Source organism: Stereum hirsutum (assembly GCF_000264905.1).
Source record: "Stereum hirsutum FP-91666 SS1 unplaced genomic scaffold STEHIscaffold_16, whole genome shotgun sequence".
NCBI lineage: Eukaryota > Fungi > Basidiomycota > Agaricomycetes > Russulales > Stereaceae > Stereum > Stereum hirsutum.
Window position 1 is genome coordinate 830,954 of NW_006763146.1, and position 22,238 is coordinate 853,191.

Below are 22,238 nucleotides of genomic sequence, written 5' to 3' on the forward strand. Positions count from 1 at the left end.
CGCCGTTCGACGTCTCGCCGGCTTTTTGCTTTTGATGAAGCATCACTTAGCAGAGGTGGATCCCGAGTTGTATGACATGGTCAAGGGCATGGAGGGATTCAACTTTCAGACAGGGCTGGATGGAGTTACAATCGAGTTCGATTGGAAGCACATCTGGAAGCGTACGTCCTCTAGCTCTCTTCTCCTGAGTCCTTTCGTTGTTCGAGTCCTATCGCTTTGAGGAACACTAATTAAAGTCATAAATTATATTCTGTATTAGGCGACTGCACGCTGCTGTGTTCTCTTACCGGCTACCGACTGAACGGGGGCGTGATTTTGAACCGCCTATGTCTCGAACGTTGGCTTCTCCAAGTCGACGGCCTGGGAGCTGACGCGGTACATCGTCTTCTCAACCCGAAGGATGCACAAGACGTTCCGCGCGCTATCAAACTCTTGAAAGGGGTCATCTCTATTCGTCAGATCCCTCCCTCCGACGACCCTCAAGACAATACGGAGTTGGATGCGCTGAAGCTATTGGGCTATGTTTTGGAGACTATTCTGGAGCCCTATACCAACCTCGACCTCTCGCTTGAAGACCAGCTCGTGTCGCTCAGCTGTCATGCTCACTTGCTCTATGCCTTCTTCGTCAATGATCGAAACGAATTCATTCCCAACCAACTCTACTTCGATACACAGGCTCTCATCAAGAGTACTTTCCTCTCTGTGGCTAAGCAGCAGAGACTTGACCCTGACGGCGAATTTGACATCACCGACACGGGAGATGACGACCTCGAAACGGAGTTTGGCATCATACACGAGGACAGCAAGCATAGAGGCAACTTCAACTACAAGCAGGGTCTCGAGTATATTGGACACGCCAACGACATTCGCCAGATATATGTCCGGCATCCCCATCTCGCACCTCCTCATCGCCGTCTCAACGTCAAACGAGACGAACACATGGATCACATCAGTCGAAAGCGTCGTCGAGGTAGCATTCACGTTCGACCGGTCAGCATCGTTCCAGTCTGGAGAAGAGGACGCGAAGAAGCCTATCCCATTCTTCGCAACCACTCTAAACTACCGATATTGTCATACGATTTCTCGACCAGATTTGCTGATCTCGAAAACGATATGATGCGCCCCTTCGCCGAAGGCATATATCCCGGTATCCACAAGGACTTTCAGGGCGAAGACGCTTCTGCTCTACCTGTCATCTCCTCTTCTGACGATAGCCCTACGACGAAGAATGCTACCGCGGATCCAGGACTCGATGATACACTTGTTTCTCCCACCGATATCTCATCTCTACCGACTTCTGGGCCTCTCGGTGCTGCTTCTCCCCTTCCTCGTCCTATTGACACTGTCTCACAGAACATCGAACCTGAAAACGGTGCACATACCTGCTCCGCATCTTCAGGTACCCCCACAGCTCCTACCCCAATCGTCTCGACCTTGGAATGCAGCACAGACCTCGATACAATGGCGGCTCCAGGATCGGAAGCCCAAGTCAGTGTTGATGCTGTCCTTGCCGACTCAGATGATATCCTTGCTGCTCTTCGTGGTGGAGCATCGCCAGCAGAGGTGCTCGCTGCAATCGTAGGCAGATGTGGTACGACTGTGATGCCGCGTGGCTCAGGGATAGACCCATTCGACTGGATGCTTTGGAGTGGGAAGTATGTTCACCGAGCGACCATCTGCCGTGTCTTCGTTACCGGCTGGCACGAGCGCAAATCACATAACCGACCCGAGCGTGTATCGACATTCACACAATTTCGACTCATGCTCATTGAATACCCCGGAAAGGACCTCCCTACTCGTCATCTACTCCGACTCAACGACACGGTCTCTACTCTAGTCCAATCAGGGAAGACGCTTTCGCTCGCCTTGCTGCGAGTCACTGCTATTCGCGACTCCACGGACCGCTATCCATACATTCCTCTGTCTACTTTGACGGCTTCATCGTCTCGGACAGTGATCGACGGCCAAATCATGGTTATGCAACATAGCCGTGCTACACAGGGAGTGTCCTCTGCTCGTTCTGCATCCTCATCGACTTCTTCGTCCACGGCATGGGTCTGGTCAGGTGGATATGCTGTGGGGGCACGTTCTATGAAGGGTTCTGCGACTATTAGGACGGACAGTTCTCCGGAAATCACAGTATCTGGGCCTCTGGTTCGTAAACTCATGCCCGGCTCGCATCTGTGCACGGTCCACGCAGCGGAACATCTCTCCCCAGAGCATATGCTCAATGTCAACTCTCTGGGAAGTACATACAGCATAGATGAATGCGAGTTGGAGGTCATATCTAAGGAGATATGGAGTATAGTGGAGAAAGGGGACCGTCGGGGACTATCGTTTCCGATTGCAAAGAGCTGCTCGGGCTTTCCTTACAGGACGAATAACGGTACTGTGCATTTCCTTTGCAGTGAAAGGTTTTATTACTAACGGTTCTTTCCTTTCGTCAGGTCAGCTTGCTCTTGAATGCGTACCCGGCTCACAGCAGTTGTCAAAACAAGGGTCGACAGGAAAACATGCGACTCTTTTTTGTCATCTCTGCCAGAAGGATGTCTCGAACGGGACTACGACTGATGCATTCAGGTCGCATGTCAGTCGGCACAACATACATCACATACTGAAGACCGGTGCATGCGGATGCGTAGATTGCTCTGCCGTTCATTGGGTGAGTTCTTATCCAATTCTTATTGCTCATTATACGTTCCAACCAATCGAGTTGTCTGTAGACGACTACCCACCCTATACTCTGTGCGTATTGTGGTGAACCGGATGATCCCGACTGTGCCGTTGTCCTTCGTGTCGAACCAGACGGAACCCGTCACTCACACGAGTGCAAATGTCGCTACAAACCTGAAGGAGGCCTTCCTTACATGCTTGCTGCGAAAGGGACGAAGAAGAATCAGTCACGGAATGTACCAATACCTTGCGAACTCTGCCCCGAATCCACAACCCTCAAGTCTCACCTTAGAGACGGGATATGGAGGTATAATATGGATAGTCATATTCGAGGGAAGCATTCCGAGTACGCATCCCCCAGCCTTAGAACCACCACTCTTAAACGACTACCGATGGCGTTGTGGGAGGATATGAGAACGACGCAGGAAGAGGAGGAGGCACTGGAGATTCCCAGACATTTACGTTGGTCATCATTCACTCATTTCATTCAAGAGAGGGAAGGAGGCGACATCCATGATGGCGGGTTAGCTAAGCCTAACGGTAAAAGGGCTAATCCTGGGTATAGCGGGGGTAGCAGTGCTAAACGAGCGCGAAAAGTTGCTTGAGAGTTTGCTGCTTTGTTCTTGTACACGTTAAAAGATATTCATGGCTGCTGCCCATCGTACTTTATGCTTATATATTTTTGACTCATATCATGATATACGTTACAGTGGTCCCCAGAAAAAAAATCTGAGAACCTCGACTGCTGGAACACAAACTACGGTACATGCGAGGGGGGAGCACACCCAGTGTGGCAACGGCTCGCCACTCGAGCCGGACCTGACGAGCGGCGCGAAGCCACGCGAGATTACGTACTCCGTCCGGAACAAAATACCTGTCACGGAATCGAATCCCGCTTGCCTCTTGACGAGATTGGAACGGTTCGTTCGTCGATAATTATAACATTAATAGCGCGATACGTGGGTCGTCAGGTGGAGACACTGGACAGGCAGGAAGGAGACATGCGTTGGTTGACCAGAAGGCCTCGAGCTCGCTGTTTCACGTCACGAAGAAGTTGTGCCGATGTAGGTCTTCTTGTCCGTGGATCACCTTGTGGCGCACACTACTACTAGCATTCTGCAACCGCGTCTTCTTCGAAGACAGGGCACACTGTCGCTCGCAAAAAGTACTCAAGGAGCTCCGTCGGCCGGCCAGCCATATGAGAAGACCAGTCTGAGACGAGTGAGAGGATGGTGAAGAGCTCGAAGCTTGAAGACTCGGAGATATTTTTGTTAGCGGGTCCGAGGTATTAAATTGAGGGGTCCGAGGTACTATGATGAAGACGTCTCGAGAATCGAATTAAACAAGCTCCAACGTAGCCGTAAGTAGTGTGGAATAACCAGAGCCTGCGCCGGTTCGCCGTCCATTTTGAACGCACGACCGTCGCGCGAACTTGAATATACAATGATTGAGTCCGAGTCCGTGTCCAGTGGGTACATACATAGATCCACGAAGTGTCCCTCTTCAAACTACGTATCAAGCAGGAAGCTGTCCAGCCGTCCGAAGCCGTCAATGTCACAGATGCCCTATCTGATATGCCATGAATAGTAGGAGAGTCAGTACTCCTGAGCTGGAATGATTCATGGTACCGTCGAAGACTCGAAGGTGACGGTCGCCGTCTGACTTACTAGCAGCCTAACAGAGTTCCGTCCAAATTTACCTGGTACGTGATGAATACCAAGTGACGAGACATCCAAATCATGCCGTCGAAGCGCATGACCTAGCAAAGCATCCTATCTGATAGTAAAGCCACCAGAAATAGCCAAGATCATCATTTGACCGTAAACGCTCCTCCGAAGTAAGCACGAAATGTGAAGAGTCCGAGGTCGACTTGGAGATAGACTGTAGCGAACACTTCCGTGTGATGCTTCGTCACGGTCGTAACGGCTAGACGATGACATGTCGAAGAAGGGGACTGTTTCGACGTTCGATGCGAACTGGAAATAATTATACGGTTCGGTTCAGTGGTTGAGACGCATGGCACGAGGCGCACGGAGCGGGGACGTACGATGGTGAGAACGACTAACGACAAAATCAAGTAGAACCACAGATGCCCTCGAGCCGCCCAGACTGGATAAATTCCAAAGGATGTGGAAACTCTGACGTAGGTTAGGCGGCGGATCCATGAAGCGGAAAGACACAAGAAAGCCCTAGTACTTGGTCTTTTCGCGATCAACAGATGGAGCTCGTTGCCATCATTTGTTCGCACAGGCCTGCGAGAAATACAAATGCCCCTTTGATTGTCGAAGATATTGAGCGGAAAGTCCGCTGGCAAGTTCAACATGACCGTCACGGTTTCGTTGGTGCCGGAAATACCCGTTCTCTCCCAGTGCCACCCTGCCGAAAATAGCTGCAATATTCCCAATAATCCATAAGTAATTTGGCCGCATTGAAGGCTCGTACACAGTGATACGATGTCAACACGGCAATAGAGTGGGCAAAACATACGATATACGTCGACTGGTTTCACATTTATCAGATAAGATTCGAGAGCCAGCCTCGGCCTTACCGACTCATCATGACACCGACATTGACAGCGGGACTCGGAGATAGCGCAGATATTGCTCGTGTACATTAAGATCTCGACGGCTGCAATCGGACACGACTGAGGCATTTATCTGATAAGACAAGGCTCGGATCTCATGCGTGTACACTGGAGATGGAGGTACATGGTGACGGATGCAGAAATGGAGGCGGAGGTAAAGGGGAGGGATTGAGGACAGCGTGTGGCAGCTGTGGAAGATTTCGAGAGCGAAAGACAAACGACGAAGAATGCAACAACGAACCCCTGGAGGTACGAGAACAGAAAGGATGGGGGACTTCGGGGCATGATGCATGATGCATTGCAAGAATGTCGGGATAAAGTGAGACCAAACAGCGATAGAGGACTGCTGTGGTATGTTGTCAAACCATCTTAAGTTTACGTCGGAGTACTACGAGCCCGAGGCCGAGTCTTCTGGCAGCTTGTACATACAGCGGAGCACGTATAAGATTCCGATGAATCTCGAACCACTGGGTCACTTCGAGCTACTGGGCCATCCGTAGTACACCCCGAATGCCAGGAATCCGCGGAATAACCACGCCATGCCGTAGCACGCCCGTTCACAAATGAAAAACATCCAGAATGGTGCGTTAATGAGTCGTTTCTTCTCCCAGTCCTTATTTCAGCGCTTCAAATTCAGTGCTGGCCAAGTACTGTAGTTTTCCGCGCACAAGTTCGTGTCCCGTGTCCCATGGGGGCCGCGAACGAACTTGTGCCGCGGGACAGTCCCACCCCATTGACGTGCACGGAACTTGTAAGTAGGACAAACCAAAATTTGACCCAAATTTGACGAAAATGTGAATATATTTCAGGCTCCTAAATTGACCTCAGGAAGGCCTCCGAGACACACTTTGGGCTAGATTTTGCTACTGGGTGAGCTCTTCCACCCAAATTCAGAGGGTAAATGCCTGTTGAACGGTTACGAAAGGTCGTGTCCCTGCAAAAGCGTCGATGTTCACGAACATTGTCCCTTGTCCCGGTCTGCTTGCGAACCGGGACACGAATGGATTATGTCATCTCGGCAACGGCCGAGGGGCGGTGGCGTGAACTTGTGCGCGAAAAAGTACAGTATTGGCCATCCGAGTCGTTCGAACCCTCTGCAAGACGAGAAAACTAGGTGACGATGCGAAAACCTCGAATCTTCGTATTCAAACTCGCTGGTCAGCTTGAGGGCGATTAGTCAAGCTGAGTGCATATACGGAAACAAGGAAACAGGTTATTTTCAAGTTATTTTCCTACCGGAATTTGCCCCTATCGGAGTTGGCCAGTACGATTCCGGAAATCTCCGATTTCTCACACCCACTTCGTTCCTCAACGAGCGTTGCCTTTGATCACGTCTCTGCTTGTACACGCATCGCTACGTGTCAAAGGAACTGTGCTCATGACTTCACTTTGGTGTGGTGAGATCCTCGCGGAAATCCCAGCTGTGAGGGCCAACTTATACTTAATGAGGCCCACCGACCACGGTTCAACGGCCCTCCAATATTGACTTCTCCGAGCTGCCAGTTGGCAAGCAGCCAAGGGGCTTACGCTTCTGTTCTTTCTATTGACTACATCTTCCAGCTTGATATATAACTGATTTATGAAGCAGAATAACATCAAGCGGCGGCGGTATCCGTACAGGTGGGAGTTTCTTTTCTACTTCAAGAGACAATGGGCGGTCTGACACCACGCACCCCTTGATATTCAATCTCTTCCATACGCAATCGTCAGTTGACGATCCCGCACCTTCCATCTCTAGCTGTTCCCGCTCACAGAATAGATATCTCCACATGCGTGTGCGGTGAAACTCATCTTCTCCCGGTTGCCTAGAAGGCTGGGAAGTCCATACCCTGCCCGGATGTACGATAGAAGACCGTGTCTCATGCATACGCATGGTCTTCTGCCAGGTTTCCTACTCACCTACTGGACGGGTACAAATAGATTGGAGCACGGCGTTTTTACACACATGCATTTCTTGCTAATTTTAGGCAATCTATCGTACATCCATCTTGGCTGTTGCCTCTCCATGCTTTCATCATTGTTTCAAACAATGGTGCAGGTACAGGGTAACTGCAGCGGATAGATGGGTTCTGCACCGTATAAAGATCGTGCTGTTTCGCTACATCGCGCGTCTCTCCTCCTCCCTGTTCAACCTGTTTGCATTGAGTCGCCCGACCATCTACGATGATCTCCGCCGTAGTCCTCGTGACCACGGCACTAGTGTGGCCCATTCACGTGTTGAGTGGACAGATCCCTGTCGTGGATGGAGTTATTGGTGGTATACCTAGCACTCCCAACGCACTCGAGGATTCGGTCATCGAGAGCACCAGTGCCAGTGCTCCGACGCCAGGCAAGCTGCGCGTTACAGAGAATTCAGGCATCTGTGGTATGTGTCACACCCGCTGGCTGCTTTCTCACGAGGCCTCAACTGATGACTTCACCTTTGTACAGAAACGACGCCGGGTGTATATCAAGCTTCTGGATACGGTGATATCTCAGCGAACGAGAGTATATGGTGCGTGATTCATCGTTCTAAAACTTGAATCAGGGTTCAACTTATGTGTGATAACGCAGGTTTTGGTTTTTCGAAGCACGAAACAACCCAGAAACTGCTCCTTTGGTTACATGGTTTAACGGCGGGGTAAGTCTTTTTCGATTTCAATGCACGGCATTCGTTTCATAAACTACACATAGCCCGGAAGCTCCAGTATGATCGGTCTTCTCCAAGAATTAGGCCCATGCCGGATCAGCAACGACAGTACGACCGTATCACTCAACCCAGAGTCATGGAACGAAAATGCTAACGTGTACGCCCAACCGAACAACATTTTTGAATCCTTATTGGTTCTGATGCCAATGTTTTTTTTCTTCAGCATGTTCATCGACCAACCCGTCGGTGTAGGGTTCAGCTACGGTACCACGACGGTGGGCACATCACAGGAAGCGGCATCGGACGTTTGGGAGTTTCTCCAGATCTGGTTCAATGATACGAGGTTCAGCAAGTTCCAAGACAATGATTTCGCTGTTTGGACTGAGTCGTGAGTTCTTTGCTGTATGTTGCGAGTCTACCACCACTAACTAATCTTCTTCAGGTATGGCGGGCATTATGGTCCTACCTTTGCGGCGTGAGATTCCTGGAAAAATCTTCGGCACCTAGGTATAGATACTGACATCATGTTCAATAGACACTTTTTGGACCAGAACGAAGCGATTGCTAACGGATCGATCTCTGGCATTCCATTGAACTTGAAGGCTCTTGGAGTTGGCGATGGGCTCACCGTGGGTTCCTTGCATTTCTTCTTGATACAAGTATAGTATCCGATATACATGCAATTTAGGACCCGCTCTTGCAGTATCCCGGATACATAACTTACGCAGCCAGTAATCCGTAAGGAATTTCACCTTCGTCGTGTTGGTATCACGAGCTATATGCTGAAGGATGAACTTCGTAGATACCACCCATTGACTTCGGCTACCGCAATCTCACGTGGCAACACTTCGTTCTATGAAGTGGGAGGATGTCAAGACCAGGTACACAGAACTCTGATTTCTTTCTCGCATTGTATGATTAACGCGGTTGTATGTATCCAGATCCAAGCTTGTTACGACACCGGTGCCACAAGCACTTGCTCCGCCGCACAAAGCTTCTGCAACAACAACATCCTTTCGCCCCTCGCTGGCAACTTCGATGTGTACTATGTCCTCACGGCTAACCCTGATCCATATCCGCCTGATCTCACCCCTTTCCTCACAAACTCGACCATCGTGAGCCAGATTGGAGCGCAGGCTAAGTGGACGCAATCGAGCAATACTGTATACAGTAACTTTGCGAGAACGGGTGATTGGATGCATAACTCGAGGCCGGATTTGGAGAGGGTTATTGATTCGGGTGTACGTGTCGAGTACTTAGCTTGGGGGTATCTCAGTCGCTGATCTGGTCTGACGATAAAACAACATATTGCCCTCAAACAGGTCCGCGTGCTTGTATACGACGGTGATGCTGTGAGTATATTTCTACCTCAATCATCAGCCGCCTTTTGTTCTGATGTTTGCCCTAGGACTACATCCTCAATCACGACGGTGTCGAAGCTATGGCGAGCACTTCTCTCTCAGGTCTTGCCTGTCTTTTCCCGCAATTAACGCCACGTATTATAGGTGAACGGACTCCAAACTCAATTCTCCGCCACCTTCGCTCAACAGGAATTCGCGAACTTCACCGTCAATGGCGTACCTGCTGGCCTTTTCAAGAATGCAGGGACTTTCTCTTACGTCCGCATTTTTGGCGCTGGACATGAGGTGCCCGCATATGAGTTCACCAATGTGCCCAGGGGTGCTGCGGCGTCGCAGTTCTTCAACCAGATCATGTCGAACCAGAGTCTCTCTGGGACATAAGGGTAGATATTGAGGATGACTTTTCAAACTACGAGTAGGATAGGTGAGCTGAATACGTGCTCCACAGCTCTTCAAGTTATCTAACTGAAAAGCAGATATTGGTGTTAGCGTTGGGTGTGCCACACGACGGACGTACTCGAGCGTGTAGACTTTGTTGACTTCTGGCAGAAAATTCCAAGCTTTCCATGCATGTCAATAAAACAATGACCCGAATACTCTCTATCTATGGTCGCAACGACTTCAGCGACCTCTTTCCTTGCTCCTTCCTCCCATCCAAATACTTGTTGATGGCCAGGTATGAGCGTTCTCAGTGGCGTCACATGTCAGCGATTGTTCGAGGGTCGTCCGGCTGGTCGCGCGTTCCATCATAACCTTTGTGTAAGGTTGTCTTGGCTCGTCTGCAACATGCTTCTCCGCAGGATTGCCTCGCTCTGGCGATAGGTATGGGCATGCAAGGTCATGCAATGTAACGATTGGGATTGGCTAGGAAGGTAGGTCGTTGGTCTTGGCAGTCGGCCGCCTATAATCTTTTCACCTTCGCCTGACCCGCCGCAGTCTGCATGACGGCGTTGGAACAACGAGCAGGGATACAGGTTGGGGTAACTGTGCAAGAAGAGGTTACGGTATAAAAGATGGATGTTGTCGCAATATCAGACACTGCAAGCCCCTCCCACTTCGTATTGTTCTAGGCTTCTAGCACTATGTTGAGCAAACTCCTTTGTGTTGCAGCATTCGTCTCCGTCGCTCTCGGTGCGTCCTCGTCAAATCATTTCGTACATTTTGCTACTGCTTCTAAGTGTTTGTTTGAACCAACAGGTCATGGGGCACCCCACGAACCTATCACTCACGCCCAAATCGCTCGCCGGGATCATTTTGGGAAGCGTTGTGCTGCAGCCTCCGGAGAGATGTTTGCTAAGAGGAAGGCTGCAAAACGCGATTTACTCACGAAGCGCTGGACTCCTCAGAATGATACTATTCAGAACACGACCTGCATCTTGGACACTGACGTTACTCAGTGCGTCTTATTCCCTGACGATTTCTTCCGTCCACGCAAATGGATAATCTAACCTGCAACTGTGTGATGGCAGAGGCCCTTACCAGCTCGACGGAGACTTGATCAGACAAAATATTACTGGTATATTGATTGTTCTCTGTGCTACAGTCTGTCAAGCGACTGACGATGTCCCTATTGGTGTGTAGACGGCGAGCCTGGTATCCCCATGTTCCTCGAGGTCGGCGTGCTCGACGTCAACACCTGCGAGCCCCTCGCCAATGCCTACGTCGACGTCTGGCACTGCAACTCTACCGGCTACTACTCTAAGTTCACTGGGGTCGATCCCAACATCGACCACTTCTGCGATACTTGCGACTGGGTATGTCTATGATACACGGCTCCTTGCGGTTTGAGCTAGACGAGATTGCTAATATGTGGTACCTTCTGGTTGATAGGATCTGGATCAGACAGATAATCTCACATTTTTGCGTGGCATCTATCCCACCGTGAGTGTCTCCGTCTCTTAGCCTCATTCCATGATGCTGAACGCAGGTCATCGCAGGATGACAACGGTGTTGTCGAATTCGCATCTGTCGTCCCTGGCTAGTAAGTCTTAACGCGACGTTGGTGATAAAATTGACTGACGGTACTACGAACTACGACGTCTGTTCTCCCAGCTATTGTGGGTCAACCCTTCATCATCACAAAGGCCGTATCTAACTAGACTTCCTTCCTCAGATGCCCGTGCCACCCATATCCACGCTCAAGTTTACAATAATGTGACTGTCGCCGAGAACGGCACTGTCATGGTCACCGACAACCTCCTTCACACGTCGCAATTCTACCTACCCGACGAGTACGTTCACATCTCTGATTTTCCTTTCATGCACATACCCATTGATCCTCCAACTTCACAGCTTCAACACCGTCATTGACACGATTTACCCTTACTCGCTTCACCCGCCGCTCCTCAACCGCACTCTCGATACCGAGGACACGACACTCGCGTCAGGCAACACCACCTTCGTTTCGCAGTATCTGGATGTAACTTACCTTGGGGATAGTATCGAGGATGGGATTATTGCGTATATTACTGTTGGGGTGAACTCTTCGACGACGGAGACAGGCGGTGGGGCTCCTCCATCCTGAGATATGGACTATGGGGAACGTAGACAGGTTTCACTTTATACCCAGAAATGACCGCCGAGTAATGCTGTAATCATAATTTTATGATTCATTCAGTGGTCAAAGTGGCAGGGCCACACAACAGTGTGGCACTAACTCCCGAACGGCCGACGGGTGGCGAGAACTCTGGCCCGCACTGAGCTTTCTCTTCTCATCTACCATCTCATCATCGATTTCTGGAGAACACAAAGCCCAAAGCTTTATAGTCTTGTTTGCACACTAGCTGCTCGATTTCAGACCAACCAGCTCAGATATTTATCCGTATTATTCTGGCCTCAAGTTCTTGGTGCACTTGACAACATGCAAGCTATGGACGTCGATCTTCCATATCGTATCACCCCCATCGCTGAGCTCTCAGGTTCTTGTCTTTCTTGCTAACGCCCTTCTTCTTTATCTTACTATGCATCGCCGTATCTGATACTTTGCTCTCTTGGAATAGGTCACGACGACCGAGTGTGGCATGTTGCCTGGAACCCGACGAAACCCCTCCTCGCCACCTGCTCAGCCGATAAATCCGTCCGACTGTATTCCTACACACCCTCTCCAACGCCCATCGACGACTCCCTTCCTGCTTCTTCTGGTTCTTCTACATACGCTTTCGATCTTCATGCAAGACTTTTGACGGATCATAAGAAGACTGTAAGATCTGTTGCGTGGTCTCCGTCCGGGACTACTCTCGCCACAGGGTCATTCGACTCGACCATCGGGATCTGGCAACGAGAGAACGAGGATAACGATGGCGACGGTGGTGAAGATGGTGGTGGTCAGGGAGACGGAGAGGCTGGCTGGGAATGTATGGCTTCGTTAGAGGGGCATGAGACGGAATGTAAAAGCGTAGGCTTTTCAGCTTCGGGGAATTTGTTGGCAAGTTGTAGTAGGGACAAGACGGTTTGGGTGTGGGAGGGTGCGTATCCTCTTTTATCAAATACCCTATAGGAAGGCATTCAAGTGCTGACGTGCGGAGGTGTAGTCCATCCCGACGCCGATTTCGAATGTATGGGAGTGTTGATGGAGCATACGCAAGACGTCAAATCTATAGCATGGCATCCGAGGGAAGAGGTACGCATGTTTCTATCTACTGATCATTGTAAATCTGCCCTTCCATTTCGTACGATTCATCACCTATCCCACCCCAGCACAGATTCTTGCCTCTGCATCCTACGACGACACCATAAAGCTCTACCTCGACGACCCCGAAGAAGACTGGTTCTGCTTCCAAACTCTCGAAGGCCACACCTCCACCGTCTGGTCACTTGCCTGGTCGCCTAACGGGAAATACCTGGCTAGCGCATCGGATGATTGTACGGTACGGATATGGAAGAGAGTAGATGAGCATAAGTGGGAATGTGTGAGCGTATTGGAGGGACATGACAGGACTATTTATGGGGTAAGTTGGGGTGTAGGTAGTGCGATTAGGTCGAAGGAAGGGGAGGGAGAGAGGTTAGGGTGGTTGGCGAGTGCGGGAGGGGATGGAAGGATCAATGTTTGGGACCTCGAGGTGAGTATCTGATTTCGTGCTCTCTGTTCGCGATATCACGGTGAAGTTGACATTTTGACAAATATCTTCGTTTTGCAGGAACCTGTAGATGCAACACCCAAGTCTGCACCACATCACAAACTCATTGCGCGGATTGAAAGTGCTCACGGCGTAGACGATGTGAATACTGTGGTATGGTGTCCGCGAAAGGGATACGAGAGCCTGTTAGCTACGGCCGGCGACGATGGCGTTGCGAAAGTCTGGAAGATCCAAGGGTTATAGATATGTACGAGGTGTAGAAATACCAGGGCAATGTACGTGTATACTCGCAACTAAAATACTTGTAGCTGTAGTGAAACCTTTCATCACATCCTCAAGGCGCTGTGTCCAAAAAAAAACATCATTGATGGTTGCTGTCCGAACCCACTCAGGGGATTGGACATTCCCAATTCCATGATCAGCGAACTTGCGACGAAGCAGTTCGCAGGGAAAAGATAATACAGTGGTGATCAAAAACACTACATCTTACACCCAAACAGAAGATATCCCCCTCAGGTAACGACATTCTAACATTTCTGGCCACGTCTCATCCCCTCCTCCTCTTCCTATCCTTACTTGCCTCCAAGACTTCCTCCTTCCTCTCGTCCACCCTCTGCAAGAAACTGACCTTCTCAAGATATCCTCCCGCTCGTTTATTCGCCTCTAACTCGTCCTGTAGTTCTGACGGACCGGTGCCTACGTGATTTTTCCAGTCCATAGACGATTTCTCCAGAGTTGTGAGCTTTTTGGCTTTGGCCTTTGAAGAAGAAGGCAGGTCGGAGAGTTGAACCTTAGGTTTGCGGCGGGCGGGTGGGGGCTTCCGAGCTGGTGGGGCAGGAGTGGTCGTGGTCGTAGATGTAGACGGGTTTGTAGAGGAAGTCGTTGGTATTGTGACAGGGTTTGGGGCGGACATACTGGTGGATGCTACAGGCTGCGTGGTGATTGTGGGAGTAGTTGATGATGAAGTCGTGGGTGTGGCATCGAGTGATGGTACAAAAGACGATGATGTCGACTTAGCGTCTAAGGTACTTGAACCAGAGAGGACAATTTCCTTGTTGCCCTCAGATGGTGGACGCCACAGAGACCACTTGCGAGCCTCTTCTGAATCCTCGAGGACTTCTTTCACCTCACTATCCCAAATAAGCGTGATATTTCCCGTTCTCTGAGAAAGCAACACTCACATAACATCCTCACCAGCGAACCTGTACCGCTTCTCTATCTTCACTAGCTTTGCCACTGATGCAGGGTCTACAGGTTTGCTGCCTGAAGATACAACGGAAGCCTGGAAGTCTGCCCAGAGGGCTTCACGGGCTCTACCTTGCCGTTTGAGTATCAGAGACCATCACGAATAAAGATGAACCAGACTCACTTCTTCTTTGCTTCAATCTCGTCTTCTGTCAGTTGTTTGTGTTGTGTCTCAGAGGTATCCTGCCGTGGCCGTTTCGAAGAGCGCTCTCCATCCGAGGAGTCTGAATCTGTCGGAGGTCGTGTCAAACACGTATATGATATGTGGATGTATAGAAATACCTTTTGTATCATCAGGAACAAAGTCTGGATCATTATCTGAGTCTTCAGAGTCGTGCTCGTGCGGCGGTGGAGGTGGGTGTGCGGGTTGCATCTCGAAGCAGATTGTAGTTCGTGGTAAAGGAACGAGTGTGGCAACGTCACCGTCGGGACTCGATCATGAGCTTGTGATACTTCAAATTTATTCTCCCCTTTCTTGAACCTTGAGCATCTGGTAACAAAGGCGCCAGCACTTGGCAACATCACTTTTATTCATTGTCTTGTCAAGAAACAAAAGAAAAGTTTTGTACCTACAATCGGTTTTGGTATCCCTCGGGGTCACGGTATGTTTTAGAGCGAATACTTATTCAAGCAAGATCTGCTTGATCCCGTATGTGCTGATCATTGTCTACTTCCTTGCCGGACTCGCTCTTCAGTTATATTTTCCCCGGTTTACTCAGCTAAAATATACTTCTGGTGGAAAGCTTGTGCATAAGGTGGATGGCCCATGGTTTTTTCACACCAAATACCACTGACCGTCAATCTAACCCCGGTGATATAGCTCTGTACCAACGTTGACTATGGTGCCCAGAATCAATCAAGACCTCGTTGACATGGTCATAGAAGCTATCGACGACCCCAATTTCCTCTCCACTACGGCTCTCGTTTCCCGAGGCTGGAGAGCTCGTTCGCAAGCCCTGCTGTTTCACGACATCGAACTTGGAGAGCACAGAAGCCTGCACCGTTTCAGGAAACTCATCGCCACCTCTCCCCATGTCGCCAAATACATCAAGCAGTTGCGCCTTACCGACGGCTTATCTATGTCATTATCTCTTTTCTCAGCTCCTGAGACGTTCGCGAAGCTAGAAAACGTGCGAAGCCTGAGAATGACACGGTTCATGCTGGGAAAAGAGGATGAGGCATCTTTCGTGGGCGACTTTATCAGGCGACTTCCCTTGTTGACGAGAGTTGACTTCATCGCATGTGTCCTATCTCCCGATATCTTACCCAAGGTCATTGGCGCGTCTCCAGCTATCGCTTCTCTCACGATCTTCTCCTGTAGGGATGAACTACTATTCGACGATTCAGACTCTTCACAGGAAACTGTAACTGATGACGCCGACGATATTGGTACCATGCAGCCCTCACTCCTTCGGTTTCTTTGCTGCGACAACTTTTCGCCAATCGCGACCAGTGCGCTGGTGCGGTGTACGTTCGAACCTGGTTACTTGACCACCTTCGACATCTTTCTCGCCCCCGCACAGCCGAACGGTGACCTTGTGTATGACCTCTTGGAGAAAGTGAAGCCTTCTGTCAAAGAGTTGCACTTCTTGCGAAATCACCCTCCAGCAGATTCCGGTAAGTACCAGGGCTGGATTGCCACCTGTAATTCGACTGATCGCTTTTAACTTTGAACTAGAAGATCAAGTCCCTACCGCCCATTCCATACACTCGCTTTCCCTCTACATTACATCCTTCAAGCCCTGCTTCGATCGCCTCCTCCCTCCTACGCATCCCACTCCTCATTCACTCGATACCCTGAAGATCATAATTCACGGGCACATATTCCTGAAATTTGGCCTCGATAGCGTGGCAAACGGACTCCACTCCAACTTAAGAGAGGTTGGAAGATTGGTTCTGGAGCGTAAGGTGCCGAGGCTGGTGATGGCGGTGACATCATTTGAGACTCAAAGATTTCGAAGAGCTGAGTTTGAGGACATGGTGAGGGAACATTTGGGAATCGCGGGCCCGGAGGAGTGCGAAGTGGGATTTGAGTGGGATTATTTATGTGTGATGGGAGACGGGGGGATTGCTGGGATCTAACGCGCAGGTATGTAGAGTCTGCTCTCACAGTATATGAGTTGCAATGAAGGAGAAGGGGCGGGCTTATCGGCATGTTCAGCGTGATCGGTCTGGTCAGCTGTGGATAGCGATGAAGCGGGAAGGATATTGCTGCAACCCTTGATGCCTCACCGAGCCCTTGTTGTTCTCCATCGAGAATGTGAGGCTAGTGCTGATGTTGACTTTAAAAACTCGTAAACATCATTGTATTGAATCGTAAGCGAAATCTACTACGGTCACGGGCTAACCTTCAAGAAAATCTCGATAACAGATCCGCAACGAAGAGGCCCATCCCAAACGCCAGCGCCAGCCTCAAGTATTCTCCACCTTTCGGTGCTCCAGCCTCGGCATGAAACGAGTCTGCATCCTTCACCGTCTTCTTAGCATCTGTCCCTTTCATCTCTTTCGCCTCCGTCGTCTGCTTCGCGTCCCTCGGCTCCACTGTAGCCATCGAGAGCGGTAACTTCGTGCTGACATGCGCGGATTTGAGGCCAGGAAGACCGTCCATGCTCTTCCGGCCATTCTGGATCCAGTAGGTGAACAGTCCGTTCTCCGCGTGCGAGGAAGGATCTGTGCTTTCGGAGGCGTGTTTGAGCTCGCGGCGCTCGAGACCTGCGCCCCAGTTGGTGAGAGCCTTACGATGGCCTACGAAGCTGTAGTGTGGCACTCCGTAGCCGCAGGACTGTATGATTAGTTGGGTCAGTGGGTCGCCATACCTTTCAATGTGATGCAGGCGAATGCTCACGGCGGTGACTTTCTCAACGTCGATGGCGATTGCACTTCGAGAGCCTGGGGAGCGCGTCTCGGGTGGCACGAGCGCTTCGTACTCGGGTGTTCCAAATTCGTGGACAGTCCCTACCAGGAATACGTTCAACGGATGGTTATAAGAGGCTATGGCTTACTCGTTCTCTGAATAATGAGTGAATATGCACCTTTACCCCAGATTCGGGTGATTCTGGGAGGACCTTCGAAAGCGCAGAACATGATCACGATGCGCCCGTTCTCACGGATGTGCGATATGGTCTCTACGCCTGATATGGAACCGAAGGATGCTCGAACGTCAGGACCGGATTGAAAACTCGGGATGTTTCCAAGAAAACTGCTTTAGGATCAGACTCACCACTTCCCGTGAGATCCTCGTACCACACTTTTTTGCTGTCGATGATATGGAACGTCCCCTTCAGGCCTTTGGGCGAGAGATTGATGTGTCCAGTCCCACTCAGCGGAGAGGTGGCGACCCAAAACATCTCCTGCTTCATACACCACTCTGCAATATTGTCTGGGATCGTACTGTCGTTGGTAAACATGACGATTTACTGCTAGAAATGTGCTTGACCGTAGCAGTAGACTGCTATGAACAAAAGTGATAGAAAGTATCAGAGGGATGGGTCGTGGAGAGGAGCAAAGTGATTCCGTCATCATTGACTCGGGCTGCTTCTAATATACTAGATAGAGGGTCGAGCATATGATCATCTCATAAACGTGGGGACGGCCCATCATTAGGCCTATAGTAAACAGACGCTGGTAGGAGTCCGGCCGAGTGACGGTGGACAACCTCGAAGCCAAAGACGTATTCTTCACCGTGGTGAAAGAGGTAAGCAGGGCTGATATATAGCGCTGATAGGTGGTCATGCCACCACTCTGACTCGTTAGAAGAAGCACATACCTACTAAATATAACCTTGTGATACTACATTGTCTGTCTAAGATGGAAATGCGCCACACAATTCAATGTGCCTGAGAGAAACCGGATATCATCAGTAACGGCACAGTATGTACGCCATGTAGGCGGTAAGAGTCAGAAATCATCGCACAAGGAGCTGGAGTATCGATAGTACGCATCAAAAATATCGAGTACTTGATATTTGGGCTCATCTAAAGCTACATTGCCCTTTTATCTATGTTTGGCGGACATTCAACTTCACGTACATGTGCTGGTAGCGTTCAAAACATCTCAAGCGTCTTCTTCAACTTCTCTACCACAACCTTGTTCTCCTCTTCACTCCCCACCGTGATCCTCAAGCAACCTTCACATCCAGCCTCCCCTCCCCGATACCTGACTACCACCCCTTCTTCCTCCGCCATCGTCTTATAAACATTCTGTGCCCTCTTATTATCTGGCTTTCCACCCTCTTTCTCCAGAATAGGAATCATGAGGAAATTAGCGTCTTGTTCGCCGATAGCCTGTCGGACGCCGAGTGGAGCAAGGGATGATATAGTTTGTAGAAGGGAGGAGCGGGAAGAGATGAGTGCGTTGAGTTTTGTGTGCATGGAGGTGATGGAGGCGGGGGAGAGGGCACGGAGGGCAAGGTGCGCGGTTGGTGTGGAGATATTGTATGGAGCTTTGGTGTTGGTGAGGATCTGGATCAGTGGAGGCTGCGCGAGCGCGACTCCTACCCTGTATGACCATGCCCACCATAATAAATGAGTATACAAACCAACGGACTGGAGTGAAATGTGGCACTGACCTGATAGCGGCAAGCCCAAAGGATTTACTGAGGGTCTGCATGACGCAGAGGTTCGCGTATTCGGGAATGAGAGAAGCGGCACTGGAGCCTGTGGGTGCGAAGTCGATATAGGCTTCGTCTACGATAACGATACCCTTGAACGGCTCGTAGTCGAGGATCTCCCGGACGGATTTCAGGGAGACGAGTGTGCCGGTCGGATTCCCCGGAGAGCACAAGAAAATGAGTTTAATTTTTGGGTCTGCGTCGATAGCTTTCTTCACCTACATGTGTGAATGCAAGACAATATTAGATGGGTACGATGTGTGGTGGCTGAGAGTCTCAAACGTACCTCGTCGACCTTTACACTAAACCTTCCCTTCTCTCCGCCCTCTCCCTGCTCCGCTCCAAGCTCCAGATTCACTTTGACAACCCCAATATCGTTCACCTGCGCACAAACACCATACATCCCATACGTCGGCGGCGTCGTCAATATCTTCTCCTCTCCGCCCGGCTTCACACAGACCCTCATCAGCAAGTCAATGACCTCGTCGCTTCCTACACCCAGGAACACATGGTCTGTGCTAGGCAGCCCACGAAGAGAGGCTATTCGGGATTTGATGAGGGGGTGGGACGGATCAGGATACCGATGAAGATCAAGGTCTAGCGTAGATTCGAGGGCATCTATTTCGGGCGCAGGGACGGCGTGGCCGTTAGATTTGGTGTCAGGAGACAATTCAGGTGATATTGAGTGTCCTAGAGCGTTCTCGTTGGCATCAAGCAGGATTCCAGACGAGTAGTCGTCTCGTGCACAGCGGTATGGGTGCAAAGCGAGAATATTTGGTCGAATGACCCGCTCGATGTCGAAATGAGCGGGTTTAATGGGTGTAGATGAGGGTGCGAGTCCTAGAATAGGCATTTCTAAACAGTCCTGTTTAACTAAAGGAGCGGTTCGAGGTGACGGTAGGATGTGAGAATTAAATAAGTACAAGATTGTTCAGTCCACCGAGTCATGGCGAGGAGTACATTTAGATCTTATCTTATCTTATCTGAGATGAAAGAAGATCGACGTGATTGGTTTGATGGCAGCTGTGTGGCGGCCAACGAACTTGACTGCGTTCCCCCATGATCTTCCGACTTGTGCTCTGTGGTCTCTTGGCTCCTTCTTGGCTTCTAATGCGCGGTTATGGTTGTTCTTTCTTCGGCGTCTTTCACAAGCACAAAACGGCTAACTTTAAGGTCAGTCGCAATTGTACTCAAAGGTGATTGACCAGTGTAGTTGAAGGCACCGGCAGTACGCAGAGTGTACATGTTGGTGGTAAACGACATGAACGGTAGGAATGCCTAGAAACTTGCCGCTTTGCTCCACTTCCTGGGTGTAGCCCCCGCGAATCTTCTGCCTGGAGTCACCTCGCTGGCAGGTTGGACGTTGGCTGGACACACATTTCCATGGGCTTTGGCTCCAGTCAGAGGTTAGATTCAACATCGCGGATGTGACACGAAAGACTTAAAAGCTACGAACCATCTCTGAGCCAAGATTGTTTTCGTGACCTATAAGCCTAGGACATTCTGACCTTAGAACAGGCTCGCAGGCCATGGCCCTTTCCTCTCGTCAACTTCTTCCTACTATACTGACTCATTCCCCACTGGTACATTTGATGGCTTGAGTTCCCTCAGCGCCCACGATGTTCTCCCAAGTGCATTCAAACACATCATTCAGGAGGCTTTCTGCCAGGTATTGCGATTGCGAGGTGAACATACAGGGTGCTGCCCTCAATCCACCGCTTGCTCTGCGGGGTTCATGAAACCTTCGATCTATAATTCTTGATGCCGATTCCTAGTTAATCTCACAGCCACGACGATGTCCGTTATTTTCTCTCGTTGCAAGCCCATCCATATTTTATATCGCAAAATTAAACCCAGGTGCCGCCGACCTGTGGGGCTGTAATACTCCGTATCTTCCGCTATTGACTGGTCTGGATGCTTCTGGATGGCATAATTGGTCCATACATGGCTCTTTTCTGCGGGACGATGATCTGCGATATGAATAACATGCCTTGGTTGGGCGAGGCCTCGCATGATAGAGACATCAGCTATCTTCGAGGACATCGGATGAGAGCAATGTTTCCTACTTCGGGCTCTGGTACACGTCACAATGGGCGATTTTCCTAGCTGCCAAAGATAACGATGCTGTGTGATAGGCCTTTCTAGACATCCGTCTCTTTGGCCCTGTAGATTTGCATGTGGCTCATTACGCCTAACCGCAATAACATACAGATTTTGCTGGACAAACAACGTCGGTTCCGCATGCTCTCTTTGTCATGATGATTTCCACATGCTTTTGTCCGTTCACATCGCGTCGACTGCTAGGCGAGACCGAATTGGTACTTCGTTCATGGTCTGTTTCTTTTATGCTCCGATATGCACCGGTGCTCTCCATTTCAGTGCGACCTCTTGATGGCAGCGAACCTGAACATCCTTTTTTTTCTTTCGTGTCGGATACGTTCCGTGACCAGGGGCCATCCATCTCCTCCACTCCTCAACTGGTAAACCTTTACGAGGACGATAGAACGGAAATGCTTTATGGAATATGTCTCGGCTTGGGGAGGTTCGGCACGGTGGTGAGTTGCTACGTAGACTTCAGAGTTCATCAAGCTCAGCTCAGGTGTTTGCTATGGGGCCGTCATCGCATGCGCGTCAGCTTCCTGCTCTCCTGTCCTAGATTTCTTAATGGTGGAGCATTAACGTCCGAACCCAAACTATCCTACCGGGGCACGGCCACTTCCTAATTGTCTCCACCTCATGTTATGCCATTCTCTCACCCATGCATTAGCTGTAGGGAAGCACGCTCGTGTTGCTCTCAAGCACCAGAATCCATAACGGTGCGCTCACAGTGAGTTAGCGAACCCACGCCTTTTTGCTACCGAATGCCCAACGTTTTTCTTGAAGGCAGATCACCTCGTCTTTTTGACAAGTATAACGAGCATCATCTAAAAATATGTTTCGTCGGCTTTATGGGTACTGTTCTCATTTGCTCATGCGGTGCGATGGCAAGCTTGGGTTGACTACTGTAGATGGAGGAAAGTTCGGGGCCATCTTCATCCGCATTAATGGAATGACATGTGCT

General features: G+C 50.1%; 8 protein-coding genes across 8 annotated transcripts; 4 read left to right on the top strand and 4 right to left on the bottom strand.

Annotated features, from left to right (window-relative positions):
* Positions 1–405: 405 nt before the first annotated feature.
* Positions 406–1,032, top strand: STEHIDRAFT_28981 (uncharacterized protein; the record flags this gene model as incomplete). The annotated part of the gene is made up of 1 exon (XM_007308649.1): positions 406–1,032. A coding segment is annotated over one exon (627 nt), but the record flags the coding sequence as incomplete, so codon positions are not given.
* A 6,388-nt stretch (positions 1,033–7,420) lies between these two features.
* On the top strand, positions 7,421–9,628 carry STEHIDRAFT_134286 (serine carboxypeptidase; the record flags this gene model as incomplete). The annotated part of the gene is made up of 12 exons (XM_007308902.1): positions 7,421–7,622; positions 7,688–7,751; positions 7,811–7,877; positions 7,931–8,043; positions 8,110–8,274; positions 8,329–8,361; positions 8,422–8,515; positions 8,575–8,624; positions 8,689–8,767; positions 8,828–9,127; positions 9,209–9,238; positions 9,392–9,628. 12 exons carry the CDS (start codon positions 7,421–7,423, stop codon positions 9,626–9,628), a joined length of 1,434 nt encoding a protein of 477 aa, XP_007308964.1.
* A 682-nt stretch (positions 9,629–10,310) lies between these two features.
* STEHIDRAFT_149720 (aromatic compound dioxygenase) lies at positions 10,311–11,771 on the top strand (the record flags this gene model as incomplete). Its single annotated transcript, XM_007308903.1, has 9 exons — positions 10,311–10,378; positions 10,445–10,643; positions 10,717–10,763; positions 10,829–11,001; positions 11,078–11,128; positions 11,185–11,228; positions 11,300–11,304; positions 11,361–11,478; positions 11,540–11,771. The coding sequence occupies exons 1-9, from the start codon at positions 10,330–10,332 to the stop codon at positions 11,769–11,771; spliced, it is 918 nt and encodes a 305-aa protein (XP_007308965.1). The 5' UTR covers positions 10,311–10,329.
* A 336-nt stretch (positions 11,772–12,107) lies between these two features.
* STEHIDRAFT_134288 (WD40 repeat-like protein) lies at positions 12,108–13,566 on the top strand (the record flags this gene model as incomplete). Its single annotated transcript, XM_007308904.1, has 5 exons — positions 12,108–12,165; positions 12,247–12,711; positions 12,778–12,866; positions 12,949–13,305; positions 13,384–13,566. 5 exons carry the CDS (start codon positions 12,108–12,110, stop codon positions 13,564–13,566), a joined length of 1,152 nt encoding a protein of 383 aa, XP_007308966.1.
* A 304-nt stretch (positions 13,567–13,870) lies between these two features.
* Positions 13,871–14,941, bottom strand: STEHIDRAFT_114679 (uncharacterized protein; the record flags this gene model as incomplete). Its single annotated transcript, XM_007308905.1, has 4 exons — positions 13,871–14,453; positions 14,505–14,636; positions 14,693–14,798; positions 14,851–14,941. The coding sequence occupies 4 exons, from the start codon at positions 14,939–14,941 to the stop codon at positions 13,871–13,873; spliced, it is 912 nt and encodes a 303-aa protein (XP_007308967.1).
* A 1,366-nt stretch (positions 14,942–16,307) lies between these two features.
* STEHIDRAFT_149722 (uncharacterized protein) lies at positions 16,308–16,796 on the bottom strand. The gene has a single exon (XM_007308906.1). It carries the CDS (start codon positions 16,721–16,723, stop codon positions 16,373–16,375), a length of 351 nt encoding a protein of 116 aa, XP_007308968.1. The 5' UTR covers positions 16,724–16,796; the 3' UTR covers positions 16,308–16,372.
* A 63-nt stretch (positions 16,797–16,859) lies between these two features.
* On the bottom strand, positions 16,860–18,058 carry STEHIDRAFT_124845 (uncharacterized protein). Its single transcript, XM_007308907.1, has 4 exons — positions 17,789–18,058; positions 17,601–17,699; positions 17,414–17,523; positions 16,860–17,350 (listed from the first exon to the last, which is right to left on the bottom strand). Exons 1-4 carry the CDS (start codon positions 17,973–17,975, stop codon positions 16,919–16,921), a joined length of 828 nt encoding a protein of 275 aa, XP_007308969.1. The 5' UTR covers positions 17,976–18,058; the 3' UTR covers positions 16,860–16,918.
* A 440-nt stretch (positions 18,059–18,498) lies between these two features.
* On the bottom strand, positions 18,499–20,031 carry STEHIDRAFT_85411 (histidinol-phosphate aminotransferase; the record flags this gene model as incomplete). Its single annotated transcript, XM_007308908.1, has 3 exons — positions 18,499–19,065; positions 19,136–19,395; positions 19,464–20,031. Coding segments are annotated over 3 exons (1,282 nt in total), but the record flags the coding sequence as incomplete, so codon positions are not given.
* Positions 20,032–22,238: the final 2,207 nt, after the last annotated feature.